Source organism: Scyliorhinus torazame, chromosome 2 (assembly GCF_047496885.1).
Source record: "Scyliorhinus torazame isolate Kashiwa2021f chromosome 2, sScyTor2.1, whole genome shotgun sequence".
NCBI lineage: Eukaryota > Metazoa > Chordata > Chondrichthyes > Carcharhiniformes > Scyliorhinidae > Scyliorhinus > Scyliorhinus torazame.
In genome coordinates, this window is record NC_092708.1 from 56,452,883 (window position 1) to 56,465,786 (window position 12,904).

The following is a 12,904-nucleotide window of genomic DNA, read 5'->3' on the forward strand; positions in this document are numbered from 1 at the left end:
GAGGGTAGCATTGTTTTAACACAATTCAGGGCACCCTCTGGGGCGGGATTCTCCAACCCTCCGCCGGGTTGGAGAATCACCGGGGATCGGCATGAATTCCGCCCCCGCTGGCCTCCGAATTCTCCCACCCCTCAAAAACCGGCGTAGCGTGAGTCGCACCGCCCACCTCGGAGAATGGCGTGGTCCAGCGCGACTCAATGGGCCCTGGACCACCCGTATTCTCTGGCCGCGTTGGGCCGAAATCCCACCTGCCTGTAGCCAGTCCCGCCGGTGTAAATTGGAGCTGGTCCCTTACCGGCGGGACCTGGCGGCGCGGGCGGCCTCCGGGGTTATTGGGGGGTCGCGGGGGAATCTGGCCCCGGGATATTCCCCCACGGTGGCCTGGCCCGCGGTCGGTGACCACCGATCCGCGAGCGGGCCTGTGTCGTGGGGGCACTCTATTCCTTCCACACCGGAGGCGGTGGTCATCCGCCATTCCCGGTGCGGAAGTGACTCATGTGTACATGCGCGGGGATGACATCAGTAGACGCCCCCGCGCATGCGCGGATCCGCGCCAGCCGGATGAGTCCCTTCAGCCCCGGCTGGCGCGGTGCCAACGGCCCTCCACGCCGGCCGGCGGGGCGCAAACCGCTCCGGCGCCGTCCTAGCCCCTGAAGGTGCGGTGGATTCCGCACCTTTGGGGCGGCCCGACGCCGGAGTGGTTCGGGCCACTCCACAGTGCCGTTTCTGCCCGCCCCACCAATTCCCAGAGAATCCCACCCCTGATCACCGTGGAGCTGACATTGTCAGCTTTATCGGGCCCCGCCCCACCAGCATGGCGGCGAAAGCTACGCTTCCTGCTTTTCTGTGCACAGAGTGCCAGAGAATCTGGAGAGAAGCTAAAGAAGTACAAGCTGGTTTTCTCGCCTCAGCTAGCAAAATTCCACCAATGGACAGAGTTCTCCCAAGTTTCCGGTGGCATGTTTGAAGGTGGACCCGGTGGGAAAATATGACAGGAGGGCCAGAAACCTATTTTGTTTGCCATGACAGGTTGGAAAACCTGCCAGAGGACAGCGTGAACCTCAGTTGCACCCTGTTAATGACATGTGGATGAAGGCCTGATCCTCCACGCCAGTTTCTCCAAGATCCCAGTGGGCAAACACATATTCATACAATGTGGCGTGCAGATCTCGGGACCCATCTGAACAATGCCTGGAGCTGCCTCCGGTGTTCAGGACTGAGGCCACCTTCAACCCTGGACCCTGGAACACCACAGCAGTGAGCCTGCAGGTGAACCTTTCAGATCAGGTGTCCTGGAGCGGGTCCATCTTCCAGCCTCAGAATGTTCTTCTCATTCCATCTTGGTTCTCAGGGGGCCATCTTCTGGTCTCAGAGTGCTCTGGGAGATCTATCTTCATTTTAAGGACGTTCTTTCTTTGGTAATGGGTCAGTGATGTTGGGTGCCTTTTCAAAATGCATCCAAATGTAACGACAGACACAATTGAGGCTTGTTCGCCACTGAGTATTGCATAAAACACATGGGTACATAATTAACGAGGTCGGGGCCAGAAGGTTCCATGATGCCGCTCCTGCCACGACACCTAGTCTTAAATAGGGAAGATTCCACCCCATGAATCTGTGATTCTATTGCAATAAATTGGACAGATTGGAAAGTTGCATTTCAATGCATAATGAAGATTATCGAAGTGAGGAAATGCAGGATGATTTCATTCTTGGAGTTTGTATTATAACAGGTTGCTAGAATATAAATTCAATAAACTACGATTCACAGAGTCCTAAAAATGGTCAATGCTGCCAAAGTACAAAACAAATAGAGAGAAAACATTCAGTGCTGTGTAATGCCCGCCACCTTGCAGAGGTATGTAAATTGAAACATTAAAGACTTTAATATATGTTATTCCACCCGGGTACTCCTAATTGCTCTCAGATTATTGGAATAAATATCATGACCAGTGAACAAATAATCCAGTTTATATACCGGAGGTTTTAGTTATGACAGAATCTTTATCAGCAGAATTTTAAAAAAAACATATGAACAAACCCCAAACTGTACTGATTTCCTCCACCTCAATAGAAACTTGAGAAACTACACCTCGGATTTCAATTAGAGAAATTACAGCCTTCCAAACTCAACATGGAGTTCAACGAGTTCAGATCATAACTACTGCACCCATTTTTTCCGGACAGTAGTTCTTAGTAAGTATGTTGCTCTTGTTGTTTACATTTTTTCTAAACCCAACCTTTTTTTCTTGTCCTATTACCATCTTCCTTTCCCTTGGAGCATCATCCCTTTCGTAGTTTGATCACTCCTGCCAGGCACACACGGTTGGGCCTTCTCGTTTGTTCTTTCTCTGCCTCCTAACATTTCCCTGCCTCTGTGCTTGCTTAAAACCTGTTACACCTCTACCCTTTACCAATTCTGATGAAAGGTCATTGACCTGAAATGTTAACTCTGTTTCTCTCTCCACATATGCTGCCTTAACCCGCTGAGCATTTCCAACATCTCCTGCTTTTACCCCTAAAGCTATTGCTTTGTACCAAAGATCATACAGATCAAGTCTGTTTGGCATTCAACATCAATGGTTAAAAGTGCAATTTGTTTACGTATTGCATGCTAAAAGTTTTTCTCAATTAGAATGTTAAAAATAAATCGGCTGTATTTATCCTGTTATTTGAGTTTGATGTGTTTTTGACTGGGAAGGCCTTCTCCCTTTCTCCTCATTAGTCATTCAAAGTGTTTTCTTTCAACAGAATTGAAAAGAAAACGCTTTAACAACAAAACAAAAAACTGCTAAAACCACGTCTGATCTGTGCCAGTGAGACTTTTTCAGTAATAAAGTCCAACGTGCAATTGAAGAATGAATCTTGGGAATGTGTAGTAATTAAACCAATAGTTTATAATTCCTCTGAACCTTCTGTTTGGAAATGTGCTTGTTTGTCACAACGTCGGCAATCAGGTTGAACTAAATATTGGTTGTAAATTTAAGTGGGACAGCTTGAATTTTTCAGTGTTGCAACATTGCATGAAGTAAATACAAAAGTATATCAAAATAAATTGCTGTCATGAATATTAAGAAACTGGAACTGAATAAACGCAATGACGTTCAGGGCACTGATTTATGGATGCCATTCAGCTAGCAAATTAAAAAAAATATTAACCACATCCTGCTAAGTGGTTGTGTACAGAACAGAGAATTGCTCTTTAGTGCTCTGAGGGTTAAATTAACATCGTATTGTACTTACTTATGGCATCTACAAATTGATCAAAAAAACTGTATGGAAAAAGTGGCTCAGGCAGCTCTCTGAAAAACATCTTTAGTGCTCCGGTGACGACGTGGACGTCCTCCCACTGGCTGTCATCCAAATTCAGCTTCTCTTCTGGGAAAACATGAGGAGAAATGGAACAACTGGTTTTAATGAAACAATTACAAGACACTAATTATTATGTTAATGTTTGCCTACTATCATCAGCAACTGTTAACAGCCTCCTGCACCTAGAGGTTTAGAACTGTGCAATTTTCCACAGAAGGACATATTCAGTAGAATACCATCTGCAGGAATGTAACATGCGCTCACACACACACATATACAAAAAGACACAAAGACTCATGCTCATTGACTGGAGATGTCAGGTACACTTATACCCATAATGCTTTTGCTGGAAAATTAACATCACCATTGAACCTGATTCAAAGCTATTAGCATTCAAGGCTAAGGGGGGCTGTGCAGTCGCAGCAACTGCTGGCTGAGCTGAACTCATGGGACCGGCCTGCAGGCCTTGCAGAGCCAACATGAGACATATGCTAAACATGGCAATTGAAAATGAGCTATTACTTTACATGTGTCAACTCTGCCACGTACAAGGGAATTAAAGCTAACTCCCCTTTTTTTAGCTTGAAATTGGTGCCAGTGGGAATGTATGGGAGGAAGAGAAGCTACCACATCACATTCCGTCTTCCTAACAAAATCTCCTTTCTTTGTAATCATTCTTTTCTGACTTAAAAATTGAACAGGTAGGAAGTACTGTACTTACACTCCAGTAACAACAACATCAGTGTTAATGTAAAGGTAAGTGAATGACTCCAAATCCCAGGCTGGAATTCAACGTCCATTCATTGGCGGTGGGATTATCTGGTCCTGACAACAGCGCACCCCTGCCCGCGGATTTACCAGGGACATGGGGTAGCTTCCGTGGGCATTCCTATTGACAGTGGTGGGAGAAGAGAATGCCACCACTAGCGAACAGCGCACCACTGAGAAGCACATGGCTGGGAGGCTGGAGAATCCTGCCCAGTTTGATCATGGCTTAACCTTTATACATGTAATTATTTCGATTAAAAATAAATCTAGCTGAACACAGCTGTTTGAAAAGAAATTCTTGCTGATCAATTAATTATAATAGAACTTCTGCTACTATTGGTGGAGAAGTTCTTTAGATGGTAGCTATTGGCATGGATTATCATTATCTGGATTGTCCAGGAATGAAATCCCCAATGAGAAACTATGTTGAAAATGGAAGATGGATTTTAAATAGTAATTGATAGAGAAAATACTACATACATGAAGAAACATACTTGCAAAAACACAAAATGTACAAAGGATATTCGGCTAGTGATATGGAAATTATCAGAGATTTGCCCAGCGTCTTTCCAAATTTCAGTGTAGATTTAGAGTCATTCTTTTATTGATGCAGGCTTGATGGGACGAAGGGTCACTTCTGTATGATTCTAGGATCAATAGTATCCATCCACAAGTAACCTGTACATTATAAAAAGCCTGTGCTGTGGTCTGTGGCACGAAGTCATAGAATCCCTACAGTGCAGAAGGAGGTCACTTTGCCCATTGGGTCTGCACTGACCCTCTGAAAGATCACCCTACATAGGCCCACTCCCGGATGGCCCAGGAAAGACAGGCGACTGTTTTGGTGTAATTTAATTTTTGGCATAAAAACATACGGCCTTGTTGCTACCGACTTGGTGACGTGACGAGGCCAATACATTTCGTGAGAGGCCTCTCGCAAGATTTACAACACTCAGGATGCCTTAAGATATCTAATGAGATCTTGCGAGACGTCGCAATCTGGATTTCGCCCTCATTGGGCAGAGTCGAGATTTGCATACTTAAGTGCCCAGATAGTTCCACTGAAATATGTCTGTGCAGGACTATCTCAAGGCCTAGGATCAAACGCCCGCATCTGGGAGACCTCGCCATGGTGCCATTTGGCACTGATTTCCACAAACATGGACCAGGCATAACAGGACTTGAGAGTGTGTCTCCCAGGTGATTGTGCTCTGGGCAGGGTAGTACACTGGCACCCTTGATGCCACCTGTCACCTTGACATTGACAGCCTGTCACCTTGACACTGCCAGGGTGCCACTGCCAGGCTGGCAGAGCCTCTGCCAGAGTGCAAGGCTGGCAGTGCCAAGGTGCGCAGGTGCTAGGTTAACCATGCCAGGAATAGAGCCCGGGAGTGCCATGCATTTTGAGGGGGAGGGGGGGGGGCGTAGGCTCGAGAACCCCCTAATCGGTAAGTTAAGGCACTGGGGGGTCCGAATCCATGATGGAGTGTCGAGAGATTGGGATGGCATTTAAGGATGAAGGTCCTAATTGTGGTTTGTGCATCTTGTGTTCCAGCCGCATAAGCATTAATCCTGTTCATTGTCTCCACCAGTAGTTCCTTGGAACTATACTTTGGAGGACACAGTTGGTCACAATTATGCAAGAGAGTCCCTCCAATGCATATTAGACCATAAGACATAGGAGCAGAATTCGGCCTATTGAGTCTGCTCCACCATTCAATCATGGTTGATATTTTTCTCATCCCCATTCTCCTGCCTTCTCCCCATAACTCCTGATCCCCTTATTAATTAAGAACCTATCTATCTCTGTCTTAAAGACAGTCAGTGACTTGGCCTCCGCAGCCTTCTGCGGCAATAAGTTCCACAAATTCACCACCATCTGGCTGAAAAAATTGCTCCTCATCTCGGATTTAAAGGAACCTCCCTTCAGTCTGAGGCTGAAATGAAATGAAATGAAAATTGCTTATTGTCACAAGTACGCTTCAAATGAAGTTACTGTGAAAAGCCCCTAGTCGCCACATTCCGGCGTCTGTTCGGGGAGGTTGGTACAGGAATTAAACCGTGCTGCTGGCCTGGTGATGATCTTTCTGGCTACTGGTAGCATTGTCCTCATCCTGCTGTGCAGCTGCTGGTCTGATAAAAGGAGTTGACGCAGTTTAGCTACCACCACCTTGGTTAAAAAGTAACTATTTCAGATCTGGTCATGGTTGAGGTGGAGGTGGGAGAAGTGTTCGCTGAAGACACTTGTTAGGTCTATTAAGAGGCTTCCTCTTCCTCCCTTTCTGCTGTCTCTGCTCCATGTCACTGTTAAACTGCAACATACAAGGATTTTGACTATAGACCACGAAGCATATCGGGCTTTCCTTACAGGCCTTCACTCTTCCCAAGCTTCTGCTGCATGCAAATCAAGATGGAGGTCTAGTGCCCTTTAAGGTAGGGAGTGATGGATGGGCTGCAAAGGAAGCAATTTGGCCACCATTTTCCAATGTTTGGGCCTCATAACGCTTGTACCCACAGCACTGCAAAGCCAAATATTTGGGGCACAGGTTTGTAGGAAGATAGAGAAAGAAAGAAAATCAAAATGAATTCATAACTTCCAAAAGCTAGAGTCCTTTTTCTCAAATGAACATGGTCATGGATGCCTTTAATTCTTTGAAAGCAACAAAAAGTGCTCTTGACATTGATATGGAAAAATACAACATTGTCAAAATTAAGACAACGAAGAATGTTGAGCCAACTTAATTAACTAAGCATTACTTGGTTAAGTCAATTGATCAAATAATTGCACAAAGGCAAACAATGTCTGTATCTCATATTCCATTTAATCCATTTTCTTCCAGGGAAGAAAGTACTATTTAATTTTTCCCCTAAAGTCAAAGCATAAAATTTGAAATACATCTTTTGATCTTTTATAAGGTCTCAGCTGTTTGTGAAGAGGTAAAACGGTCTTTCTCTTCAGCTTATCACAGGTCTATGGACTGAATTTTGCTGTGGGCTTCAGGGGCGAAATTCTCCTACCCGCCCCGCCACATTTCTGCGCCGACCGGCCGGCGGGAGTCTCCGTAACACTGGCCGGTCAATGGGGTTTCCCATTGTGGGGCAGCCCCACGCCGCCGGGAAACCCCCGAGCGCCGGCAGAACGGAGACTCCCGCCGGTGGAGAATGACGCCCCAGGATTCTCAAGTCGGGGCCAAATGAGCCGACACTTGCTGGGTCCGAAACCAGCACAGGGATGTACTCGGGCGTGATCATAATTAATTGACCGCCTTCACGCTTGCTATTCAATTCAGAACAGTGGGAAGTCTCTTGATGCTCACAGCCCAGTCAGCGGGCTGGCAGCCCTGGAGCCTCAGCAGACCCATCAGGGGAGGTGGGTGCTGCTGAGGCAGGTCGTTAACTGAGAAGGTGCCTCAGCATAGAAACATCCTTGCTGGCCTGCACAGAGGTAATCAAATTATGTGGAACCAGCCTGACAATTGCAGAGAGTGGGGGAACCACCACCACCCCGCTCTCCGCCGAATTGATGGGGGCCGCAATTGCGGCCTTTCACTACTTCAGCCCCCTTTCTATGGTGTGGAGCCTCCAACTCCGATGGCTTTGTGGCCTGCAGGGAGGCTGTCTTCATTTAGGTGGCACTCACATGTGGCAGGAACCTGCTCGCTCACCACTGGCAATATGGCAGAATGGCCAAAAACTCTCCCCTTATTGGTGCCTTAACTATTTTTAAGAAAATATTTTCATTACAGATTTTCGATTTACAATAAATATTGTAACAAAGCCAACATCACAAACAGCGGATGTAACACAGAACGACGTAACAAAAACACAACCAACGTATGCACCTCATCCACAAAAGAAAATAGAAATAAAATCCAAAACCTCCCCCCCCACCATCTAAACCCCTCTCCCCCTTAGCAACTGGCAATGAGTAATTTGTAGGCAATGAATGGCTGCCATCTCAAGTAGAATCCCTCAACCGACCCCTAAGCAAAATTGCTGCTCCCTGGGCCCTACCCAACGTGGTTCCTAGCCTATCCCCCACCCTCACAGGGTTGGGCATATTCAGCCCTCTGTGTTTGTGTTTGTGTGTTGATAATGTACTGACTCATTGGGTAGGATTTTCAGCCCCTGCCCACCACCGGATCATCTGGCCTTGTTAAAAGTCAATGGACTTTGGTTGGACCGCTGAATCTCCCATGATGGGTCCCGCCATGATGAGGCCAGAAAATTTGGGCCATTATCTTTTATGGTAGTGTTGTACTGGAAACTGTACTGATAAGGGGCAAAAACATATAGGCCAGAAACAGAAATTGCCAGATAAGGACTTGGCTGAAATAGGTCCTGGTCATCTGCCAGAGCACTCAAGTCAACACAGAAACTCATTATTGCTATGTGGACTTTGTGATTATCCACTCACTTCTGCACAAAAGAACAAGACCATGCTCTGAATGTGTAACTAACTTCCAGGCAGAAGTGATAAACTTTGCAGCAGGACAAAAAATAAAGAAAGAGGCCATCAGACACCATAGTGGGCTCATAGCTGGTTAGACAGGAGTGTTTCAGAGGACAATGGATCTTGATTGAATGACCCTGGCTGAACAGGAGTATCCTGTTTATTCCCATTAATGAGTTTAAGTCTGGATGGGACAACAGGTCTCAGGCCAGGTGTGAGTGTGTATATATGACTCAGCGATTTCAGAATTGGTATAAAAGATGGAACATCGGAACAGATCATCAGTGACAAGGCACAACCATCACAAGAACAAGAGGCCCTGAGCTTTGAGAACAGAGAAGAAGGTATCCACATTGCGTGGTCATAGCCTGGCCAACCTCCTTCACTAAGTGTGAGTAATACCTAGAGCTCAGCTGTGAGTCTGAGGCATATTCTGTGTGAGTAAAGTTGAAGATTGTAATACCCAAATAATATAGAGTTACAGTAAAAGAATTGGAGAATTGTGAATAAAATTGGGTTAAACCACAAACATGTTTCTGTAATTTGTTCGTATCATAAGTAAGGGCACCCGGGTAAACGTTTTTAATAATAAACTGGTTGAAGTGTCTGATAATTCACCAGACAACAATAGGCATCCTCCTCCTCCTTCAGACATCCAGCTTGAAGAGGGAATGGACTGCCATTGGATAGGTCCATGATTATGCTTGGCAAAGTACTGCAGTGGCTTGCTGCTGCCTTCTAGTATGGCTGACCAGGAAACTCTCCTGCACTTAACGCCTACCATCAGGCATATTGGAAAGATCTACAGTCTGATAATCAATGTAGTCTGGCCACATTATTATCGCATCTTCCAGGTTATCAAATCCCAGAGTGGGCCACAAACCTGGAGCTTCTAGCCCACAGGAAGGGATGCTACAACTACTCCAAAATACCTCCCTCATGATAAGTATATTTTTCCATTTTGAATGGAATTTAAAAAATATAAGTAATGTGCATTGAGTCTTCATTTTCACTGTCTGCTGCTGCCTTCATCTTCTTATAAATTAAATGATAAGCAATGTTGTTTATTTATATGAAAGTATATACAAGACTAACAATCACATTGCATAATTGTTCTAGGTATTGGATTCTTTAATGCTTTGTGGAAGTTCTAACAGTTCAGCTGGGCCTGAACACATCCTTGTTTGAATTTAGCTTTTAATCATCAAACTAACCCATTCACACGCTGTCCTGCTCCAGATCTCCATCTGTTTGATTGAAAACACTTCAGGAGTATGCCTTTATTACATTACATGGTTTTAATTTCAATTGACTAAAGCCTAGTGGGTTTGTTCACAACAGTCAATGCTGAACAATGACATCAAGAGCTCACGGCCTAATGTGGCGTACAGTCACTTTAAAGAACAGAGGTTTTCAGTTTGTTGAAGTCTGTCAACTACTTTGAGCTGCTTATTCTCATCAGGGTGTCACACCCCCTACATGTCTCTTTTGATACAATCTGTCTCATTTTCTCTTCAGTCAATTCAAATCTTACCCCTTAAGCCCCACTACCCCCAACTCACTTTCCATATTGTCTGGGCTTTTTCAAATCAGTTGATCTCTTTCCATAACTCACGTCTACATTGAATGTTACAGGGAAGTACATTCATCTCAGTTTTTAAAAAAATGCTTAAATAAAATTCTTAAATAATACGTGATAATTTCGAATATTCTCTTTAAACTTGCTGCAAGTTATCTAGCCTTACATAAATTGCACTCTGATTTTTATATCAAAATTATTTTTGCTCACAATTAGTTCATTGCAAGTACATAGTTGTGAAGATTTTCTTATTCACTGTGGTTAATGAAAGGATTATTTCTCATTTGGAACAATTCATTGAGTGTTTTCACTGTCCATATAGTAATGCAAGTCTCTCAAACTCTGTACAATCAGTGGCAATCACAACATTGAACAACTTGATACCGACAAAAGGATAGGAATGACGTCAATTACTAACATCTATGAATTTCTTCTTTCTATCACAAGTCACAGATTTTTATACCAAAAGGTTATTACTTGGATGCCTTGGGAAATCACAATGACTTCTCAGTCACTAAGCTGTGTTGGACTTGTAGCGCCTTACTTTGCATGAAGTTTTTCTGTTGCAGATATCTGTGGCGTCTTTGTGAACTTGAGTTACTGGTGCTGCAGCTACATAAACCAGCTAAAATATTTTTGTGTCTTCATAAGATTGATCTGTTAATTAATTGCATGCGAACAGAATACTGATTTAATTACTAAAATGTATCATTAACTTGCTGGTGTCCTGGTTATACAATAAAATAAATCATAAAGATCTTGTGAACACTAAAGGAATGAACACTTCAGATTGCCATGTTTGGTTATAAGCAGAGCACTCGGTATATTGCATGTTAATTGCCATACTTTTTGTCATGTGGCACATCTATTGCAGAGTATTAAGAAATGCTCAGCAAAGTCACTAGGAGTTAGAGGTTCAATAACCACACATCTATCAGGAGCTCAATGAGACCATGCATTGAGCACTGCTAGAAATTATGCTCTGATTGTCCATTTAAAGGTTACAGTAACATTAATCTATTTTACGTTTGGTTCACTTTTAGACACAAGCTAGGGATTTTCCTGGTCTCAACCAGTCATGTTATGTGTCTCATGTGACAGATACTTTTGTCAGGTGAACATATCCTGATATCTGGTTTCCTGGGTCAGTGCAGCAGAAAGTCAAATACATTTTCTACCAAAGAACAGGCTTTTCAAATGTCCACAGACCAATTAATTGCAGACATACAGCTCCCAACCCAATTGCTCACAATGAGGACATCCTTTGGAAGGTTGTGCCTTGCCACAAATGTGTAGGGGCTTCGATTCCCTTGTGTAAAATCAGTCTTCAAACATTACTTTACAGCTGACAGAATAAAACCCATTACCACACAGCTTTTCTCAAGTAAATGATCCATGGACGATGTTCCTCTTTTTGGTTTGTGTGTAACGTTTCTCAACATCTCAAATTGGCCTAATCTTTAGGTAGGTCATTTGTCCAATTTTATAGCTTGTACTTCAGCTAACGGAAGGTGAGGTTGAATTTAACAGAAGGTGTCAAGTTTGAACATTGTTTGATATATATTCATTTGATCTTTAACCAACTTCTAATATTCTAACATATGAACACACAAATTAGGAGCAGGAGTAGGCCACTTGAGCCTGCTTCGCCATTCAATAAGATTGTGGTGGGTCTGATCGTGGCCTCAATGCCATATTTTCACCTACATCCGAAAACATTTGACTTGCTTGATTATATATAAATAATATTAATAATGCTTTCAGATTAAAAGATAAGGCGCAGGGATCTCCGTCCTGGGGCGCCCGGAATATGTTCCTTGATGGGACGGAGATTCGGGAGTCGGAGAAAAATCGGGCTCACCAGCGGACGCTGATCAGAATGCCAGTCTCTGACCCCCTGCTGGTGGCATGAACGAGGTCCATGATGAGTGCCTCTGAGGGGATGTAAATACATGCAAATTAGCTATTTAGCTGGCCCAGTGCCCTATGCTCAGCCTCCCATGATTCTCCAGTCCCCTCCGATGGCTACCCCGCTCCCCAACAATGCACTGCCTGGCCATGCCTCCTCTAGCAGACACCCCCTCCCACGGCCCCACCCCGACAGGGACCCCTATAATAGGGGGACCCCATAGGGACTCCTGTAACTGGGGTACCCCCACAGATATCACTGTAATAGGGGGACACCCCACAGCGATCTTCTCCCTCAAGGAACTCCCTCCACAGAGCCCCCCCACAAACAGACAACACCCCCACACAGACCCCCCCCCCCCTAGAAAAGGGACCCCTGTCTGGAAGATGGAGTGAAGTCCAGACTGCGGCAGTGGCAAGCATTATAGCTGTAATACGTACCTTGCAGCTCCATATGCCCATTCCTCAAAGCAGCTGCACCTTTGTCTAGTTCCCACAGATCCACTATCTGCAAGCCATTCATAGCTTTCGAGTAGTGGTCTGTGTTTGCTGCAGCTTTGATCCACTCATATCCCTTCATGCTTCAGTGGCCTAAGTGGTGAAACCCAAATTTTGTAAACATTGACCACATCAAAGAGGTGTAAGTGCATTCCAAGTGCTAAATGCATTCCAATCGCTAAATGCATTCCAATCACTCAAGTGTGTTATTTCACTGCACTTATCATGCAAACACTGAATTGTATTCTGCTTTACAACCCCAAGGGGATCATAAAACTAGCGCAATTCAGCTCCAATGGGAGAACATAGGGTGGGATTCTCCGACCCGCCGCGTCGAAATCGCGTTCGGCGCGGGGTGGAGAATTACCCAAAATAGGGTCCCACGC

General features: G+C 44.7%; 1 protein-coding gene across 3 annotated transcripts in view; it reads right to left on the bottom strand.

Moving 5' to 3' along the window:
• Positions 1–12,904, bottom strand: part of arhgap15 (Rho GTPase activating protein 15) — a 1,048,441-nt gene that overhangs the window by 153,623 nt on the left and 881,914 nt on the right. For all 3 annotated transcript variants that reach the window (XM_072471657.1, XM_072471649.1, XM_072471663.1), the window contains one exon: positions 3,244–3,378. In XM_072471657.1, coding sequence (XP_072327758.1) covers positions 3,244–3,378 — 135 coding nt within the window. The remainder of the gene's footprint in view (positions 1–3,243; positions 3,379–12,904) is intronic.